This window comes from Zalophus californianus, chromosome 4 (genome assembly GCF_009762305.2).
Source record: "Zalophus californianus isolate mZalCal1 chromosome 4, mZalCal1.pri.v2, whole genome shotgun sequence".
Classification (NCBI taxonomy): domain Eukaryota; kingdom Metazoa; phylum Chordata; class Mammalia; order Carnivora; family Otariidae; genus Zalophus; species Zalophus californianus.
In genome coordinates this window covers 43,804,106-43,825,208 of record NC_045598.1, presented here as the reverse complement: position 1 = coordinate 43,825,208, position 21,103 = coordinate 43,804,106, and the positions used below count along the sequence as shown (strand labels likewise).

At 52.4% G+C, this 21,103-nt stretch overlaps 3 protein-coding genes across 8 annotated transcripts in view; 1 reads left to right on the top strand and 2 right to left on the bottom strand.

The window, feature by feature from the left end:
- The window catches only part of MROH7 (maestro heat like repeat family member 7), a 47,716-nt gene extending 47,501 nt beyond the window's left edge, over positions 1 to 215 (bottom strand). For all 5 annotated transcript variants that reach the window (XM_027616324.2, XM_027616272.2, XM_027616284.2 and 2 more), the window contains exon 1: positions 64 to 215. The gene's annotated coding sequence lies outside the window, so the exon portion shown is untranslated. The remainder of the gene's footprint in view (positions 1 to 63) is intronic.
- Positions 216 to 9,840: 9,625 nt separating this feature from the next.
- On the top strand, positions 9,841 to 20,499 carry FAM151A (family with sequence similarity 151 member A). Its single transcript, XM_027574732.2, has 8 exons — positions 9,841 to 10,091; positions 10,800 to 10,946; positions 14,574 to 14,726; positions 15,751 to 15,910; positions 17,300 to 17,524; positions 18,203 to 18,342; positions 19,062 to 19,205; positions 19,683 to 20,499. The coding sequence occupies exons 1-8, from the start codon at positions 9,965 to 9,967 to the stop codon at positions 20,354 to 20,356; spliced, it is 1,770 nt and encodes a 589-aa protein (XP_027430533.1). The 5' UTR covers positions 9,841 to 9,964; the 3' UTR covers positions 20,357 to 20,499.
- The window catches only part of ACOT11 (acyl-CoA thioesterase 11), a 48,810-nt gene continuing 48,069 nt past the window's right edge, over positions 20,363 to 21,103 (bottom strand). For both annotated transcript variants that reach the window (XM_027574713.2, XM_027574708.2), the window contains exon 16: positions 20,363 to 20,669. In XM_027574713.2, the coding sequence (XP_027430514.2) occupies positions 20,514 to 20,669 (156 nt within the window). In that variant the 3' untranslated portion in view covers positions 20,363 to 20,513. The remainder of the gene's footprint in view (positions 20,670 to 21,103) is intronic.

Sequence of the window (21,103 nt, the reverse complement as noted above, 5' to 3'; positions counted from 1 at the left end):
CAGAACAAGCCTAACTCTTTCTCCATGAGCCTTGAGCTGCTGATATAAAGTTCAATGTGTTACCTCCACCTGGGGCATCCACATGGTAACAGAAAATTCAGCTTTAAGCCAAAGGTATGAAGTTCTAACTGTGGAATTTACCCGGGGGGTGGGGTCAAGGTGGTAAAGGCCTTGAGGCTGTGGAGGCCGCCCCCACCCCTGGGACTTTCCCAGAGCCACCCCTCAGCTTACCTACTCTCCCCCCAGCCCAGGCTGGTGTTACGGTCTTTGTGAGGTCACCGTGACTCAGGAATTCCCAGCCAATGAGGCCCCTCCTCTTGCCTACACAGTTAGCTAGAAGCGGGAACGTATCCTTTCAAAGGAGGACCTTCCAACACTGCTGAGAAATGACCTTACTCAGATGAAGACCAGGTTCCTTGCCCAGCATTCAAGCCTCCCCATCAAAGTCCCTTACCATATGACCTTACGCCTTTGTTTGTCTTGGGATGACAGGCTCGTTCTGAGGAATGTTGCAGGCTTGGGGCACAGCATATCTGAGAGGGAGGCCTGCGGGTAGTGGGCTGTGTGCAAAGGTCTTTGGAACCAGGCAGTCCATGTGGAGGAAACTGAGACCCACAGAGGGAAAGCCCTGGCCCAAGGTCATGAGTGTCCCTTATCTTTTCCCTACTCCACCCTGCCTCCTCAGCCGAGGCACAGATAACAGTGTGGAGCAGGGCAGGAATGAGGGCCCAGCTGGCCGACCGGGAGACCCAGACCCTGAAACCTAGATTCCAGGATAAGGCAATGAAAACACTACTATCTTGCTAAAGAAAAGCTTTGTAACAAGCAAGTTTCTTTCTCTTTCTCAGGTCATGATCTCAGGGTCTTGAGATCGAGCAAGAAGTAAGCCGATTACGATTACCAGTGACTACTCTGAAAAACTTCACTGGGCACCTTTTTAAAAAGCTGTAGTGAAACTATCCACTAAACTATATTCCCAAGGGGCGCCTGGGTGGCTCAGCCGGTTAAGCGTCTGCCCTCGGCTCGGGTCATGCTCCCAGGGTCCTGGGATCGAGCCCTGCATCGGGCTCCCCGCTCGGCGGGAAGACTGCTTCTCCCTCTCCCTCTGCCTGCTGCTTCCCCTGCTTGTGCTCTCTCACTCTCTGTCAAATAAATAAATAAAATCTTAAAAAAATAAACTATATTCCCGCTTACCCAGGGCATTCAATCTGGGCTGGAATTCCGCCTCATCCCCCGAAGCCCCCGCCCCAGGCGCCTCAGTGCTCAGCAGCGAATACCCTCCTACCACCTCAGATCTCCCTTTTCTGCCCCCACCCCTCTGCCTTCCACACCCCTGCCCTGCCTGCTCCTGGCTCTGCCCCCTCCCCACCCACCTGCGGCCTCAGGGCCCCGTGCCATCTGGAGCTCCTGCCCACTTGCCTCTTCCACACGGCCTACCACCCAACATGGCCAAGTTCTCTTTCTCAGCAAAATCCTCCGCAGGCAGGAACTCCTCTCTTTTCCCAGCACCCCTCACCCGTCCTTCAGCTGCGGTGCCAAGCCTCTCCCAAGAACCCCCTCTGACCCCCTCCTCTCCTCCCCTGGCCTCATGCACCCAATTAACCAAAGGTCCTTCCAATTTTGTTCTGTCCCTGCAACGCCACGCCTTCCACTCCGGCTCAGTCCTCATCACCGGAAGCCCAGGTTTTGGCCCGTCTTCTAAATACTGTCCCACAGGGCAAGCTCTCCCCTGCGCTAGCTGCCACTGTCCTGCAGCAAAGGAGACTCCCTGACAACTCATTCCCACGCCTTCCATGTCTCCCACTGCCCAGAGGGCACGTTCAAGCCATCGAGGCCCTTCCGCAGGCTGCTCCTACCTGCCTGTCTCTCCTCCCTTGGGATTTTGTTAATTCATACTGGAACACCACATGCATACAGGAAACTGCGTATCGTGCCAATTCTGATGAATTTCCACCAAGTGCACCACGTAACCAGCGCCCAGAGATGGAGAAATGGGACATTGCCGGGACTCCCAGAGACCTTCCAGTCACTATCCCCCACCAAGGGTAACCACTATCCCGACTTCTAATACCATCGTTCAAATTGTACTTCATTAAGTGGAATTATACAGCACACACTCTTTTGTTTCTAGCTTCCTTGGTTGAACACTTTTTGTGAGATTTCACGTATTTTTACATGTGGTAGCGGCTCCTTCCAAATGTTGGCGCCCCTCTGGTCTCTTCCTGCTTTTTCTCTTTTTCCAGAACCTTCAGGTAGTTTTTTTTTTCTTTGTAAGTTTTTTTCTATTTTTTTTTTTTAAGTAAGTAAGCTCTTCGCCCAAAGTGGGGCTTGAACCCATGACCCCGAGATCAAGAGTCACATGCTTCACTGAGTAAACCAGCCAGGTGCCCCCGGGAAGCTGGTTTTTTTATATTTTGTCCAGAGTTCACAGTTGGTTGGTCCGAAGGAGCTGCTTTGCCCTTACTAGTAGAATCTCTCCTCTTATTTTTCTTTTTTCTTACTTGCTTTAGGATTTCTGAATTTGCCTGCCTACTCTTACTCTGCTTTTCTCTCTTCTACTTGGTGAAAGTTACATATTTCATGTCTATTCTTTAGGGTTACGCCAGCCATTTGAACATGCATACTTACTGGCAAAGTCTAAAATTAATAATGTTATCTGCCTTTGGAAAACCAACAAATGAAAACCAAAAGGAGCTTACAAGAGTGTAAGTTTAGTCAACCACCTGCCAGCTTCTATGCTATTGTCAACCTTTATTTTAGTCCAGTCCTGTTTTTTAAACCTACCAATTAGACATTATCGTTTTATGTGATCCATGTTTGTTTTAGGTTTAACTGATACCTTGGCTGACCATTTTTTTAAAATTGAGTCTCGGACCCACCACCTGAGATCAATTTCCTTCTGCCTAAAGAATAGCCTTTACTGGGGCATCTGGATGGCTCAGTCATTAAGGGTCTGACTCTCGATTTCAGCTCAGGTCATGATCTCAGGGTCTTGAGATCGAGCTCCACGTTCGGCTCTGCGCTCAGCGTAGTGTCTGCTTGAGATTCTCTCTCCCTCGCCCTCTGCCCCTCCCCCCACTCACTCGGCTCTCGAAAATAAATAAATAAATCTTTTTAAAAAAAGAATAGCCTTGGGGCACTTGGTGGCTCAGTCAGTTAAGCGTCTGCCTTCCGCTCAGGTCATGATCCCACGGTCCTGAGATCAAGTCCCACGCTGTCCCGCGCCGGGCTCCCTGCTCAGCTGGGTGTCTGCTTCTCCCTCTGCCGGCACGTCCCCCAGCTTGTGCTCTCTCTCTTGACAAATAAGTAAATAAAATCTTAAAAAAAAAAAAGAATAGCCTTTATCATTTCCTGAGTAAGAGTTTTATAGGGATGAGCTCTAATAGCTTGAAAAAAAAAAAAAAAACACTTCATTTTATCCTCTTTCTTGGAACTGTTTTCACTGTATGTAGAAAATTCTAGGGTGCCTATTATTTTATTTGAGCACAACAATGATAATATAATAGTCCACTGACTCCTGGCTCCCGTCAATGCCTTGAGAAGTCAGTTTGCCAGCTTTTGTGTGATCAACCTATTATTTCCGGCTGCCTCTGAGATCTTTGACTTGAGTGTTCTGCAATTTTTCTATGACATATGTAGTTATGGATTGCTTTTTTTGTTTAAAGAATTTCAAAGAGATTTTTTTTTAAAGATTTTATTTATTTATTTGACAGAGAGATAGAGAGACAGCACAAGTAGGCAGAGTGGCAGGCAGAGGCAGAGGAAGAAGCAGGCTCTCCGCTGACGTGGGGCTCGATCCCAGGACCCTGGGATCATGACCTGAGCCGAAGGCAGCCGCTTAACTGACTGAGCCACCCAGGCGCCCCTATGGATTGCTTTTTATTTTATTTTATCCTAGTTGGAATTCACTGTGATTCCTAAATCTGGAGGTTGGTGCTCAATCATTTGGAAGTTTTCCCACAAATATAAGAAAATAATTGCCTTTCCCTCATTCCCTTTCAGTTCCTCTACTACTCTGACTACATGCATGCTAGCCCTTCTCCGTCTTCACCTCTCATACTGCCCATCTCTTTGATTTCTGGAGAGACCTTACATAATTCTCTCAATGGCTGAGTCTATGCTATGTTAAGTCTTCCCATTAAATGTTTTATTTTAATTGTACTTTTCATTTCTAGAAGCTCTGTTTTGCTCCCTCTCAAAATTTGCTTTGGTCGTTCTGTTTAGTCTACTGCTGTTTGTTCACATTTTCAAGGTAGTTTCTATTTCTTTAAACATATTTTATTCTGTGTCTGGTTGTTTTGACTTCTAAAGACCTCCTGGGTCTGATTCTGCTGTTTGCCTTTCTGTCAGTTTCCACTCATGGGGCCTTGTTTTCTTATGAGTTTTGGGGTTGCAGACTATGAGCTGTTCATTTTCTTTGACCCTTTGCCTGGGAATTCCTTAAGTCCTGGATGAAGCTACATATTTCCTCTTGAAAAGATTTGTTTTTGCTTCTGCTAGTTACCTAGGGGCACCCCCAACTACCTTAAACTAAATTCTACCATTTAGAGTTTTTGGACCCCTTAGGCGATATGAATTTGGACCAAGAACCAGTGTGAGGGACAACCTGTGGTTAATAATTTTCAGAGGAATTTATTTTTTTTAAAGTAGGTTCCATGCCCAGCGTGGGACTTGAACTCACGACCGCAAGATCGAGTCGCATGCTCAACCGACTGAGCCAGCCCGGCGCCCCCAGAGGAATTTTTTTAACCCACCAAGTGCCAATATCAAACTGGCAAGTGGGTTTATCTCTCCTTAACCTTTGCTCAGGGTGCAACCTTTGGATTCCATTTTCATGAAGGTGTATCCTACTAGAATCCCCACTTTGGAGGGAGTCCTAGACTTTATCCCTTGTCACCTCAATCTATACAGCCACCAGAGGGGAAGCTCAATGTCACCAGGGTTTGGCAAAATTCCTCAGGACAAAAGTCAGCCTTGACAGTTGCTTACTCCTCAGAGCTCCTGTTTGCATGTCATTCCTCAGCGTTTCCTATTACATCAGCCAAGAGATGCACTTTAAACGATTATTATATTTTATCCAGCATTCAAGTTGTTTTCCCTGGGAGGTTTGTCCAGCGTGTTTAGCTCGTTACACTGTTGGAGCCGTGCCCCCGCCTCCTCTCGTCCCGTTCCCTCCTACACAATTTCTGCCGTAGCCACACAGTGGTTTCTCCAAACTCACAGTAATGGTTCTCACCTCTGTGCCTTTTCTCATGATATGCCCTCCATCTAGAATCTTCTTTCCCTCTCACTCTGTTGCCCAAAACTGGGTTCACCTCTGTGGTGAGCCAAAAGACACAGACAAGCCCAAGGATAGGACAAGGAAGGGTTTTACCTGCAACAAGAAAAGGAGCATCCCGGAGATCTTTCCCAAAGCAATGTCCCCTCAAACAACACAATTGGGGAACTTTTAAGCTAAGGATACACACATGTTCACGAAGGGGCTTGTGCAGTGGGGAATACAGCATGCACTTGGGACAAAAGTCATGTGATGGTGACTGAGCCCAGGTCAAAATCTCGAGGCCTACAAGGGTCAACATCACCGAGTCTCCAGCTCCAGTGGGTCAGCTATCTCAGTGTTCAGAGGGGCTGAGATCCTGCAGAAATAACTCAGAATGTGTGTCAGCTCAGTCTTCACTTCTGAATATGACGGGGCTATGTCCTGACCTCATGGTGGCTGTTTGTTCTTACGTTCTTTCGCAAGATGGCTGAGGGCCTAACATGACTTTTCTTATGTCAAGAAAGCTGTGTTTGTCTTTCTTTTTCTGGGGACCCCTAACTCTTCCTGCTTACAGTTCCCCTGCACTTCACCTGTCTAACTCCTACCCATCTGTCAAAACCTGATAGGTATCATCTCCAGGAAGTCCTCCGTGATGCCCTCCCCACAGCTGGGTTAGGATTTTCTCCTCTGCTCTTGCAGCATAACTCGGAACACTTCTGACAGCATGCTGTAAGTTTCTGCTAATTGGATTATTTCCCTCATTATACCGGGAATGCTTTAAGGACAGAGATGATGTCTTTTCATCTTTGCTTGCCTTGTACCCAAAGTCTGCCCCAGAGCTGGTACCCAACATCTTCAAGACGTATTTGCGGAAGAAATGAGTCTTATTCTTACTCTGCACCACCCCACCCCCCACATGCCTCCCTAGCCCCATGCTCTTACAGCAGCAATGGAAAACTACAATGCCAAGCCAACATGCCTTCACCTCAGATTGCCAAGGGCTCAAACTGGCGCTCTTTCCCTCATTCCAGCCCCTGTGCTCAAGTTTGTGCACAAAAGTGGGCATAATTATAACAGCGGAATGAAGCAACCCAGTGACACTATTTCTGTGGAATATAGAATGGATAAAAGGAGTGTGCTAGTCTGAGAACATCTCCAACAAGCACGTCAAAGAACAATACATACAGCGTGATTCTGGTTAGTAAAAAAAAAAAACAACAAAACAAAAAAACCTGGGAAGGGGCGCCTGGGTGGCTCAGTTGGTTAAGCGACTGCCTTCGGCTCAGGTCATGATCCTGGAGTCCCGGAATCGAGTCCCGCATCCGGCTCCCTGCTCAGCAGGGAGTCTGCTTCTCCCTCTGACCCTCCCTCCTCTCATGCGCTCTCTCTCTCTCTCTCTCTCTCTCTCATTCTCTCTCTCAAATAAATAAATAAATAAAATCTAAAAAAAAAAAACCTGGGAAGAATAAAATAAGATGAAATCAGAGAGGGAGACAAATCATAAGAGGCTCTTAAGCATAGGAAAGAAACTGAGGGTTGCTGGAGGGGGGATGGGCATGAAGGAGAGCACGTGATGGAATGAGCGCTGGGTATTCTAGGCAACTGATGAATCACTGAACTCTACCTCTGAAACTAATAATACACTATATGTTAATTAATTGGATTTAAATAAGAAAGGAAGCACCCCCAAAAGAAAGAAAACTAGCACACCCACCAAAAAGGCAAAACAAAACAAAAATACTAATAATAAATGTGCACTGAAATGATTGGAAAGATCTTCAATAAAATGAAAACAAATTATAACTGGTTAGTGGATCTCATTGTTCATTTTAAGATGATCATTTCCTTTTTCCATGTTTCTGAATTTCCAGTATCTTTCTTATACCACTTTTATAAGGGGAAAAATAATCAGCTTTTATTTTCTCCCTAAGAGATCCTAGCCACCCTTCAAGGTCCGGATCAAACACCGCCTCCCCCAGGAATTTTCCCAGATAGCTCTGACTTGGCCGGGGGCGGGGGCGGGGGGGGGGGGTTCTCTCTGCTCCCATGGCCTTAACACTGCAACTGGGTTCCAAATGCCTCAGGGGCAGGGTCCATGTTGGATTCTTCCCAAGACGCAGCAGGGCCCCAGCCAGTATAAGTTGAACGTCCATGAGCTGGATTTTTCCTAGCTGAGGTATTTCAAGGCTGCATTTCCCCATACTCTGATGAGCTTCTCTGGGGGCATGGGGGTGGGGGGAATGCAGCCTCACAGAAGCTTGGTGGGGGGGGCTCTCAGGGCCCAGTGGGCAGAGCCTCCTGTGGTACCAGCTCTAAAGATGGCTGCTCCTCATCTGAAATGTTGGTGCTTCCTAACACCCTCTCGTTTTTCTCTATAATATATCAAAGTGACCCGGGTAACAAAGCCTGGGTTTCAAATTTTGGTGAGCCTTTTGTCTTTCTGAGCAGTATGGTGGGGGAAGTCATGTGGCTGGGGGGTTGGGGGGACGGTGCTAAAACAGATGGCCCAGGTGCTAGGGACAGTCGGACCTTCTCCAGCCATTTCTCAACACCAGCTTCCAGAATCACCCTCTGAAATGCAAAGCTAAGCAAGTCTCTCTCCTGCTTATCCCATAGGTGAAGGGTTCCCACCCATCCAGGTTGGGGCCAAGCTTTTTACCAGGGTGACCCAGACCTATTTCCCCGAGCACCCCTACTGCACCTGGTGATCCAGTCACACTGCACTGCCCATGTCCCCAAGCAAGCCCTCTCCCACACGCCTTTGCTCGCTCCCACAAGCACCACTCCCTTTGTCTGGAACATCCTTCCCTACTCCCTGCCCCCATGGTTCTCCAAGTCAACTCAGGCCATGCCTCTTCTGAAGACCACTAACTGCCCCCCGGGAGGTTGGGGCTCCTCCTCTGGACTCCTAATCCCCCTGTGTCTCCCCAATCCATCATGCTCCCCGTGGGGGCCCTGCCATTGGTACTTGCCAGGTCTGACATCCTTACGGGCTTGAACTCCCCTCCTTCAACACCAGCCCGAGAATGGCAGCTCCACATCTGAGATGCTGAAGCCTCCTGACACCCCTTGGCTTCTTCTCTTCTACAGTATGTCATGGGGGGGGCTCCCCGGAGCCTGGCATAGTGCTGCATGCAGAGTGGGGTTCAGCAACAATTAGTTATCTGTCTCATGAGAAGGGTCACGGGCAGTGGAATCTTTTGCAGCTTGGTGTCCATTGCAGAGCTGTTCCACCTGCCAAAGCCAGAGCTGGATAAGGTCCCTCTTCCTCCAAGACGTAGCTCGCAGAACCCTCCGAGCCAAGCAAAGTGGGCAAGCTCAGAGCTCACTGGCATCTTTCCCAAGGATAATGAGCAGCACACCGTGTGCTGCTTGGAAAGACCCTTCTCTCTTTGCCTTAGGGCAAGGGATGATGCTCTCACCCTTGTCTTTGGTCCCAAGCCTCAGACCTCTATAGCCAGTGTCCTCCTGGGTAACTCTTCAGGAATGACCCACAACCCCCACGATTCCACGAAACCTGAACCAAACTCCCTCCTGACCTGCTCCCCATCCCCCAGATTCCCTCCATCTGCCCACCTGGACATCATTCATCATTTCAGATATTCTTACACACGCACACATATATACACACACACACACACTCTGAATCAGTCACCAGTGACCCTGATAAATTTCTCTGTGAACCTCTATAAACCAAAGTCCCTGTGTACATTACAGGTGATTCTTGGACTCATTTAAACTCCAGGGTCCCATGCCTGGGTGGCTCAGTCAGTTAAGCGGCTGCCTTCGGCTCAGGTCATGATCCCAGGGTCCTGGGATCGAGTCCCACGTCCGGCTCCATGCTCAGCGGGGAGTCTGCTTCTCATAGCTCTGCCTGCCACTCGCCCCCGCCCGTGCTCTCTCTCTCTCTGACAAATAAATAAATCTTAAAAAAATAAGATAAAATAAACTCCAGCGTCCCTTAAGTAGAGACAGTCTCTAACTTACTTCCCACACCAGAGCCCCCAGGACACCCTCAGCGTGAGGGGTGGACTCAGCCCCTTCCTTGTGGACTCACTGCCCCAGGAGTGGCCTGTGTGCCCTAGGCCCGCATGCCAAGCCTATCAGCTTCAATCTCAGGTAGATAATCTGTCAACCACAATCTGGGATGGAAGGAAAATTCATAGCCTCGGGCAGATCTAATATGTGCTTGTCATCAACGCTTGTCTGACCCTGGTGACCTCCTGGGGCATGGCAACACAGGGAAAGAACGATCCAGCTGCCACCTTTTGCGCAGGAGAAGAACTGGGCCCAGGGAGGGGAAGACTCCTGCTCCGGGGCTCGGGAGAGCAAGGTCAACCTGGGTCTAGGTCCTGGTCTCCCAGCTCCCAGGCAGGAGCAGAGACATGCAGCAGGCCGACGCTTGGTCCAACATTCTCTGGCCTCTTGGTGTGCTCAAAGGTCATTTTGGAGGTGGTAGGACTTTCTGCTTGATTTATTAAGATCCTCGAAGGGTGTGGAGCCGGGAGGAGGGTGGGGAGGGAGGGAGGAGGAGCCTCAGGGGCTACCTCCTCAGGAGACATTCCTGACCCGCCAGAGCTGGGGCCTGGGTGAAGAACTGGATGCTACACGGGGCTCCCGCGTCCCACCGGATCCCAGCTACCGGGAGCCTTGGGGGCCTCTGGGCCGTGGGGACTCGGGAGACCTTCTGCAGACAGGATCATCATGGCCTGCAAGAAGGGGTGCTCGAACGGTCAGACCAAGTGGGCCCTTCTGGGCAGTGCCAGCGTGGTTCTGGTGATCGCCATTGGATTGATCCTGAGCTTCGTACTGTCGCCGCGCAGTCAGCCCGGTAGGGCCCCCTGTCATGCCGTCTCGTTGGCTTCCCCACGGACCGCTCTGATGGCCTCCTCTCCCATCCCGCATCTCCACTAAGACTCCATCCCCAGCCGACTCTATCCCCATCAACTTCCCCCCCTCCCGCCTCCACCAGGCTTGTTGCTTTCAGCCCACACCTCCCACCCATGCCCCTGAATGGACCTTCCTTTTGGGGGGTCCTGTGGGCATCTCAGGCTCAGCAGACTAAACACAAGCCCACCTTGCCCTCAGCACACAGCCAACCCCTTTGCTGGCGTTCATGGCCATTTACAGCCTGATCACAACAGCCCCTTCCAGGCCTGCCCTCTCCATGTCTCAGGCCATCTGTACCAGCCAGTGGCTGTTCCTCAGGGGACCACACTCTGTCCTTCAGCCCAGCCTGTGCTGATACTGTTCTCTCTGTCCCCCTTTTCTGTCAAATTTACACCCATCCTCAAAGCCCCCTTAAATGTTCCCTCCTCTGTAAACTTCCTGACTGCCCAGGCTGGTTTGGGGGCTCCTTGTGCCCAGGAGCCCATGTATTTCTCGTAGCACTTGATGGTTCTGGGGTCCCCCTGTCCCTCTGCTAGATGGAAAGCTGGACACACCCTGGGAGCCCAGGGAGGGTCAGAGGGATGAACAGACGGGAATCTTGGGCAGAGGCGAGAACTGAGGCTAACAGCTTGCTTGACTTCCATTCCAGACTGTGAGCAGGATGCGGCCTGCCACCCCGACGCGGACATGCTGGACTACCTGCAGAGCCTGGGCCAGATCAGCCAACCGGACGGCCTGCTGGTCACCTGGTACCATGCTGCCAACAGGAGGGAGGAGATGGAAGCTGCCCTGAGCAGTAAGTCTGGCTGCCAGGACTGGGACAGGCCAGAGCAGGGGTGCAGGAGATGGGGGAGGGCAGAGGGGGAGATGAGACAGCATGACGTATGTGGCGGCATTAGGGTTCGACCCAGATGTCTGATGTCCTCTGCCCCAGCTACCCCTTCCGTGACAGCCAGCTGTGCCTGCTTGGAGGTCCTTGCCCCCCAAGCCTGTGGAAGCCAGAAGACGTGACTTTGAGGCCCAGTGCTATCAAAAATGAGCAGAAAAGCTGAGCAAATTGGAAAATGCCTCTGCGCCTCTGATTCAGAGTGATGATGGAGGCCCTGGGGTAGCGGACGAGAGATCCGGCCCCACAACATAAGGACCTTGGCCAAGAAGAAGGCCGATGGCCCCAGCCAGGCAGTGCCCAACAGCAGGGAGCATGGATAGGTACCCCTTAGCATAGCTCAGGGATCCAGAGGCCCAGTTTCCTCCCTGAGGGTTCTGCCAGGTCCCTGTGGTAGGCCTCTGGGAAGAGGCGCACAGCGGGGGTGGGGACCCTGGGTGAGACCCAGGGGCAGGACCAGGCTGGTGAAGTCATCTTGGACATGAACGGACTTCCACGTGGAGAGAAGGGGCCAGAGCGAAGATCTGGGAGGCAGACCGAACTGGGTTCAAATCCTACCTTGGCTCTTTTAGCAGCACAGTGATTTGGGACAGGTGACTTCACCTGTCCACAGTTGTTTTTCCCTCTGCCAAATGTGGAGTGGTAGAATTCCCATATCATTTATCATCCAAACTAAATAATGCTGAGCCTACGGAAATACACCAGACTCTCCCAGGCAAAGGGAAGGGCGGGGAGCATACAGCGACTCTAATTAAGTGAGCCTACTCCATGTAAATAATGATTAACACTTAGTGAATGCCTAACCAGGGCTATCTTATTATTCAATTCCTGTAAATGAGAAAGAGGAGGCACAGAGGAGACAAGTGCCCTGCCCGAGTGACACGGATCGCTGTTTGTCCTGGCGCTCATGCCTGCGGTCTGGGCTCAGGGGCCTGCCCCATGGTGTGTGTGTGTGGCCGCGGGGGGGGGGGGGGGGGGGGATTGGGGAGCGGGGCTCCATAACTTCCTGTCTGTTCCCTGGGGGGCCAGCGCTCCTCCCCTTCTGGGGCCGCAGGAAATGGATCCTTCCCTCCTCGCTTGTCCATCCCTCACACCCGACCCAAACATGTCAGCCTTCAGATTCAGCATCTGGAAGGCAAGTAACAACTTTTCATGATAAGAGAAAAGACTTTTGCAGGAAGAAACTGGGCCTAGGTGGCAATTGCAAGGAGGCAGGCTAAGTCTAGAATGTACTTTCTGCTGGTCTTCAGTCCGATTCACTTCACTGGGTCCCTGCCCTGGGTTGATCTCAGGAGAAGGGTTTGGAAATGAGTGAGATGTGACCTTGTCTCCAAGGGACCCAGTGTCTTCAGGGAGGTTGGCGAGTGCGAGTTAAACAAGGCAGCGGCAGCAGGACGTCACCAGGACTCAGAGGGCTCTCGATGTAGCCCCCACCAAGACTGCAACTGGCCCCCCCATTGGGTGGGAAGGAAACCCCACTGCATCCATTCTCAGCAGCTACCTTCTCACCTGCAGCCCACCCCGGTTCCAGCCTGGCTTCTGTGGTGGGCCTCACTGGGGCCCAAGCCTTTCGGAACCCCTCTCTGCATTCCCAAGTAACCACAAAGTAAGATGAGAAAGAACTTTGTGCTCAAGTCCGAAAATGAAGGTTGCCTTCATAAAGCCCTTAATGGTTTAACAACGTGTTTTTATGTTCATGTCCTGTTTCCATGGCCCAGGGAGGCTCATCCCCACGAGGGAACCTGGGAGTCCCATGCTCTAGAAGCAGGATCCACAACATTTGGAGGAAATGGGATGATGTGAAATGCCTGGCTCACTGCCAGGCACATGCCGGCACTCACCTTCTTCCCCTCCTGGAAATCCAGGCACCTAAATTTTAGAGAAATCTGCAAAAATTCTCTGACTTTGGCCAAGCTCTTTCTTACCTTTGTGGACCCAGGCTTACTGAGCTTGACTTTTCTATCATTAAGTTATTCAGGTGCTCGTCATTCAACAACCATTTTTAAAGCTCCTTTTTTAGGCCTGATGCCATCTAGGCACCAGGGATTCAAGTGATGGTCAATTCAGACCTAGACCCTGCACCCTGGCACCTATACTCAGGAAGGCTGATGCTAAGTGAGCAATTACATGGGGCTAAGCACTCAAAAAGAGTAGTCCCGAAGCAATGACTAAGTCAGACTGGGCATGGGGTTCAGGCATGGCCTCCCTGAGGAAGTGATATTTTAAGCCAAACACTAACAGACGAGCAGAAGGTAGCCTAGTGAATCTGCGGAGGGGAGAGTTGCCGAGGCAACAACCAGCAGTAAGAGAGCAGAGATGGGAGGACAGAACAAATTCAAGCCTCCCTACAAGTGCAGTCCAAGGCCCAGCAGCTTGGGCATGGCTGGGGAGCTGTGAGATGCACAGAACCTCGGGCCCACCCCTGACCCACTGATAGGAGCTTGAATTTTAACAGCTCCTGGATGATTTGTGTGCACAGTAATGTTGCAGAAGCTGGAGGGGCTGGAACCTAGAGATGGAGGGAGAGGGGCACTCGGGTGAGATTGGAAATTTTGTCAGGGCTGGGTCATGCAGGACCGCAGAGGCTCTGCTAAGGAATTTGGGTTTGAGTCTAAGGGCAATGGGTGGGGCCATTCTGTTTTTTAACAGAAAGTGACACGAGCAGGTGCATGTTTAGAAAACTCACTCTAGTTGCTGTGTAGAGAATGGACTTCCAGGGGAGCAGGGCTAGAGGTGAGAGGTCAGGAGGTTGTGAGTATAAACCAGGAGAAAAGGCCCCTTCTGATGCCAAGGGTCTGTGATGTTGCAGAGCCAAACGTGATCCCTTGCCTCCCTCTCTCCCCTCCTTCCACTGCACACCCCAAAGGCGGTGGCCCTGGCAGGGTCTTCCAAGTCCACTTCCATTGGGAAGGCCTTAGCTCCCTCCTAGACCGAACTCTGGAGGACAGGGTTTTAGAAATTTAAAAATTAAAATAACAAGGCTCAGTGCTATAAAGGTGCAGGGAGGTGGGCAAGCTTATGTACTTCAGGCGGGAACATGAATCAGAACAATTTTTCTGGATGGTAATTGAATAATGTGGGCTTTAAAAATGACCCAGCATGGCCCTAACTCAAATGCCACAAGCAGGGACTAGAAATAATTCAAACACCAGGATAAACTGTGTATCATTTGAGTAGCAAAGAATTGGAAACTACCAAACTGTCTCAGGAGTAAGAGGTGGCTAATGACCCTCCACCAGAGCTTTTGTAGCCTCTAAAAAAAATGAGACATAGAAGATTATAGAAATGTCACTGAAAGAAGAGGATTAAAAATGACAAATGCAGTGTGGTCTCAACTGCATAAAAACCCGTACATAGACAAAGATGGAAGAAAATACACACAGAATGTGAGCTAGGATGGAAATGTGAATGAGCATTCTTCTTCCAGCTTTTCTGTATTTTCCAAATGTTCTTTGATAAATGTGTAATACTTTGATGTTGAGAAAAAAGAAGAAAAAATTTTCAAAGGAAGCGACCCAAGTTCTGCCTCTTGCCCAGGCAGCGCCATGGTCCTGGAGGCAGACGTCACGGTAGAAGGACTCAACACAGCCAACGAGACAGGGGTCCCCATCATGGCGCACCCCCCAGCCATCTACAGCGACAACACCCTGCAGCAGTGGCTGGAGGCTGTGCTGGCCTCTTCGCAGAAGGGTAAGGACGCTCTCAGCCCCTCCCTCTGGTCCTCTGCTGAAGCCAGGCCAGTCCCAGGCTCACTGCTCATTGCCTGGGCTTCCCCTGCCCCCACAACCGGCTCAAGACACCCAGGCCCAGGGAATTCTAGGTGAGGTGGGGGTGGGAAAGGGCAGGGTACACCACAAAGTGCAGACACGTTCAGATTGTTCCCTCCTGAATCTCCCTCCCTCCCTCCCTCCAGAACCTCCAGAACTAGGTGTAACCTGTTCAAAGCCCACCTCCGCCCTTCCCTCCCGGGTCCCTTTGCCAAGTTTTGGTCAGAATCTAGGCATCATCACCCTCCTGCCTCCCCCTCTGTCATTCACCTCGTCCTGCCCCCAGACTCAGCCGCTCTGTCTTCCCTCCACCACCACCACCACCATGTACATCTGTGTGAGCTTTCCAAACACCAAATTTGTCACTCCCCTCTTTTGGCCCTGCATGGCTCCCCGTTGTCCCGGGACAAAGTGTCATCTCCTTGGCCTGGCTTTCAACAGCCGTCTCCAACTTCACAACCTCATCCCCCTGCAGTTCCCCTCATCGCCATTCACCCCCAGCCCCCAGCTGCCGGAATAGGACAGGCTTTTGTTCACAGGAGCTCCTCCTCCACTTCCATGGCCCTCCTCTACTCAAACGCCTCTTTCTGCAGGCTGAGGAACTTCCACTCAGGCTAAGTTGGCTTAGGACGCTCTAAGCCTACCCTGTCCAAGAACCACAGTCCCTTCTTCTCCGATGCTTGACAACCCCTAAGTCTGAGCCCTTGGCTGGCCTCAGCTTTCTCCCCCCAGGGGCAGGGGCAGGGGCAGGGGCAGGTCCTTCCTCTGTGGGTAGCTTGGCTTGTTTGAAAGCCCTCTTCACACCCAGCTGGAGTCTGGTCCCTGTCTGCCCACCCCCCCCCACCCCCACCCCCCGCTCTCTCTGTTCCAGGAAGTCGTGTCTGCTGGTTCCTTCTGCCCTGAGCATGAGGGTCCATTTCCCCAAGCCCTTGGGCCCCTCCCCACAGGTATCAAACTGGACTTCAAGAGCCTCAAGGCTGTGGGCCCCTCGCTGGACCTTCTGCGGCGGCTGACAGAAGACGGGAGAGTGCGGAGACCTGTGTGGATCAATGCTGACATCCTGAGGGGCCCCAATGTGCCCATCTCAGTCGAGGTCAATGCCACACAGTGAGTGTTCACTTCCCTGCCCCAGTTGTGTCCAGCCCTCTTCCTTCACCATCTGGCACAGAAAGTGCTCGGGGCACCTTTGCTGAGTTTACTTCCAGCCATACCATATAACCTGACCTCTGAGCCTTTGCACATGCTCTTCCCTTTGCCTCGAATGCCTTGCCCAAATTTCCTCATGAACCTTTGCCCAGTCGTTACCTCCTCCCAAATCTACCCTGACATCCCAGGCTGCTGAGAGCCTTCATCAACACGTCCTCCTAACACAGCCCTGATTTCACTGGGCTGTCACTGCCAGATTACCAGTTTATAGCCCCTACTCCACAGTGGACTCCTGGAAGGCAGACAGGGCCCAGTCCTTTCTGTATCCCCAGTGACCAAGGCAGGGCTTGGCCTGCTAGAGAAAAGTCTAAAAGTGCTAACTCCTTCCCCAGCCCCCCCCTGAAATCCCAGCACTACCACCAACACCCTTCACATAGACCAGCTGCACATAACAACAGATGAGGGGCCACACAGAAGGACAAGTGTGTCCAATTTGACCCTTACCTAGCAGTGCCGGGTTGGGAGCATCTCCCCCCATGTTGCAGAAGAGAAAGCTGATAGTAATCGAGATTCAGTTTATTGAATGTTTTATTACGTGCCCAGGCACTGTTTCAAAAAGTACTTCAGTTATCAAGAGAATGAGGTAGGTATTATTATATTTTCATTTTATTAATACAAGAACTATCTCATCGAAGTTACACAAGTGGCCTAGGTCTAAAAATTGCAAAGATTCAAAGCCAGGCCTTCCTGATTCTAGTCATCCATCTCTCCATCCATCCATCCAGTATTTATTGTGATTCTCAAACTGAGGTGCATTTGGAAAGCAGCCATTGGAAAAATACGTAGTCAGTGGCCCAAGATAAATAATGGCTCATCTTCTTGGAGTGTTGATTTTACTCAATAGTTTGGGAAGGAGGAGAGGGTAACATTATTCCTCTGTTAAAATTTCTATCAGGGGAAAATTTACATGGAATTTAAAAATCTGAAGCTTCAGAGACAAGTGGCAGGGACTAGATCCCCGTATCTGGGGCCCTGGCTTGTCTCCCCTGTCCAAATGGGGATGCTGAAGAGGCCCTGCCCTACCAGAAGGGATGACATCTTTGAGAATCAAAGAGGTTGAAATGAGCTGCCCAAGGTTATGGAGTCAGGACCTGAACCCAGAACCCCCTGACTCCAAAGTCCATGCCCCATTTGTAGGACCTTAAGTCACTTCTGTTCTTTAGGACTCAGCTTTGGTCCTTATACTCTACATTCAACAGGACTTGCCACTTCCTAGCCCAGTGATGGGGAACCCAGGAGATGAAGTGGCCAACAAGGCTCTCAAAGACCAGTGTCTCTGATTCTCTGCAGATTCCTGGCCTTGGTCCAGGAGAAGTATCCTAAGGCCACCCTGTCTCCAGGCTGGACCACCCTCTATGTGCCCCTGTTCCTGAACATGACATACACCCGAGCCATGGTGGAGAGGATGCAGGAGCTGGTGGGCGCACTGCCACAGAGGGTCACCTTTCCCGTGCGGGCTGTCATGGTACGGGCTGCCTGGCCCCACTTCAGCTGGCTGCTGGGCCAATCGAAGAGGTGAAAACTCCCAGGCCCCTGCCACAGCCCCTGATCCACCAAACCCACCCCCTGGGGAACTGTTACTCCCTGGGGAGATCCCAGCCACTTAACCATATCTGTCCAATACCCACTGGTGATCACATCCTCTACAGCATCCCTGCTCTCTGCTTGTATACCTCTGGTGATGGGCTGTTCACTACCACCCAAGGCAGCCAGTCCATTAGTGGATAACTCGACCTAGTGGCAAGTCTTCCTCCCATGGGAGCCAGCTGTGCCCGGGATCGTCTTCTAGGGATTGAGGGACTCCCAACTGCCCAGTCCCACCTCCCTTGGCCACTTCCCACAGGAGTTCCAGGGCTGTCCCCTTCCCCCTCTACACCTAACTTCTCCGCCACTGCCTGTACCCATCCCTTTCTGTCCTTGTCCGGTTCCTAAGACAGGACCAGAAATAGATAACTCCCAGGGAGGAGGCAGGGTGGGCCAGCCCCTCCTGCTCCAGCCTCTTTACTCTTCCTTCCTGAAGCCTGAAGCCCCTGTGACTTCTTCTGCCCTTGGAAAGGGAGGCAGCTCTCAGGGAGAAAGCTGGAGGCCATCTACTCTATCCCTGCCCAGCTAGGGTCCTGTTCTGAGCACAGGAGTGGGGCTGAGGACCTTGCTGGGCCCAGGCAGGTGCTGAGCTTGGTCTCTGGGCCCCAGGTACAGCCTGACGCTGTGGCAGGGTGTCTTGGACCCCGTGTCGGTGGATGATCTCCTCTATGTCCGAGACAACAGCGCTTCCCACCAAGTCTACTATGACCTCTTTGAGCCTGTCCTGTCACAGTTCAAGCAACTGGCTGGTAGGAGGGGTGTGAGATGGCCAGGGAGGCTGGTAGGGCTGGATTCTGCGGGCAGCATTTGGTGGACACTGGAGCAGAGCTGGAGGGGTGAGGCATCAGGTCAAAGAATTCTTTTAAGCACCTGCTGTATGCCAGACATGGGTATGGTATGCTATGTAAGCCTCAAATATCCAGGAAGTAGTGATTCCATTCTATAGATAGGGAAACTGAGGTTCAGACCAGTAAAATAATCTACACCAAGTCATTCCCTTGTACATAGCACAGCTTAGATTGGAACCCAGCAAATTCCAAACCCCATGTGCGTTTCCCTTACAATATAGTTTCTCAGAGACAGCCCCCGCCACACACCAATGTACCTACTAATCAATGACCCAGATACTACCCATTTGCTTGTCCAGCATTCTCTTGACCCTGGACCTAGGAGAACCTGCAGTTAAGCCATCTCAAAGGGAACCCATGAGACTCAACATTCCTACCATGGGAGCCATGCTGGTGCAGGGAGGGAGTTCCAGCTTTGGGGCTGGCAGACTTGGTTCCATCAGGTTCTAACCCCGGTTGGCTGTGGGACCTTGGGCAATCCCTCTTTGTAATCTCTGATGGGAGTACGTCTGCCTGGAAGGGTGCTGGGAGGCAGAGAGAGACTGTGTGTAGACACAGGACTCAGAGAAGGGGCTCTGTGAATGGTGGCCACTGCATCTTGACAATCTGGGGCCCCACAGCGAATGCCACACGGAAGCGCATTTACTACACGGGAGGCAGCCTGATCCCTCTTCTCCAGCCCCCTGGGGGGCACGGTCTGAGCGTGGAGTGGCTGGTTCCTGACCTCCAGGGCAACAGAAGAACAGCAACAGTCAGCCTCCCAGGTAAGGCCTGCCTTCAGCCCCTGTGCTCCTAGCTAAACTGGGGTGAAGAGGAGGGATTCCTTTGCTTGGGGCAGGAAACTAAGGCCTCTGTTACTGTGGCAATGTGCTGGATGCCATGGTGGCAGAATGCAGTGGTACCAAGAGCATGGGCCCCTAACCGTCAGTGCCCTTGAGCCCTGAGCCATATCTACTGCAGGAGAGGCAGGCCCAGGCCCCAGGACCAAGCCCCAGTCAAAGGCCAAGAGCCGAGCTAGCAGCTGATCATGTCAGTCAGATGGTCGGATGAGCCCCAGGCACATTTATAAAGCAGCCTTTCCACCTGGAGCCTGGACCCTTGACAGATCTCAGCAGACGGGGCACCAGCTTCTCCTTGGCTGCCCCCCGCCCCGATTGCCACCCCTTTAACAGGGGCCTCTGACAGCCCACCATCACCTGAACTCCTGACACTTTGCTTCCTCCGTCCACTGCCTCTTTCAGACAGAGAAGGCATGATCCTGCTGACCGTTGGCCTCCAGGGGCCTGCAGCCAAGGACGCCATGCCCATCATACGTGCCCCAGGAGGTCCCGCCCTGACGCTGGAGTCCTGCCTCCTGCAGCTTGCCGGGCGGCCCGGACGCTGGGGTGTCCATCTGCACATAGCAGAGCCCTCAGCCCTCCGGCCGGCCCTGGCCACACTGGCCCGCCTGTCTGCCCTGGGCCACCTGCCTCGGCCTGTGTGGATCGGGGCCACAGTCTCCCATGGCAGCTTTGCGGCCCCTGGCCACGTGGCCGGCAGGGAGCTGCTGACAACGGTGGCTGAGGTGTTCCCCCACGTGACGGTGGCACCAGGCTGGCCTGAGGAGGCGCTGGGCGGTGGCTACAGGGACCAGCTGCTTGCAGATATGCTGGAGCTGTGCCGGGGTCTCTGGCAACCTGTGTCCTTCCAGCTGCAGGCCCGGCTGTTGGGCCCAAACCCAGCTGGGGTGGTGACCAGGCTGTTGGCGGCCTCCCCCCGGGCCACTGTCACAGTGGAGCACCGTCCTGAGGGGGGCGACTATGCATCGGTGCGGGCAGTGCTGCTGGGAGCCAGGGCTGTGGACAGGACCCGAGTCTACTACAGGCTGCCCCCGAGTTACCGCGAAGACTTGCTGGCGGATGTGGGCAGGAACTGAGCACCCATGGGTGCTGGGCCGGTGGGCCCCTGGCTCCAGGCTTCCCACGGGGGAGACAGCAAGGAATAAATGCCCCTGCCTGCCTCCATGCACTGCATGTGTGTCCCTGGGGGCAGGATGGAGGGGGAGTGGGTGTGCAGTGGCCACTGGGGGGCGCTTAGAGGGTCTGCAGGCTGGGGGCCAGATCGTTCCGGTTGTCCAACAGGAACTGCTCACAGGCCTTGAAGGTGGTGTAGAACTCTGAGGAGAGACCAGCCACGTTGGTGGTCACGTAGTTGAGAAAGCCTGGGGTAGCCTGGTTGTAGTAGGACACCTGCAGGAGGGGAAGGAAGCCACATTCAGGGAGGCTGGGCAGGGAGGGGCTGGGAGCCCGTGGGCATGAGCCAGGTGGGAAGGGCAGCAGATCCAAGCCAGCACCCTGGGGCCCTAGAAGATGACGTGGTGTGACCCCTCTTCTGGGGGCTGACAACCCCGCTTCCCTCAGTGACCACGCACAGTTCATATGGGGGAGGTTCTGGAGGACGGCTGGGTCTCCACAGCCCAGCATGGACAAATGGTGCTCTAGGGTCATGGAAGCAAGTTAGAAATAAGCTCAGGGACTGTGCTGAGAAGTCCGAGGTAAGTGTATTGTAAGTTAGCGAACACCAGCCTCATTCCTACCCAGGCCCTGAGGCGGGGAGCGCAGTAACCCCCCCCACCCTCGGCCTCCTCCCCCACATTTTCAAATAGCACTGACTGCCCTGCTGA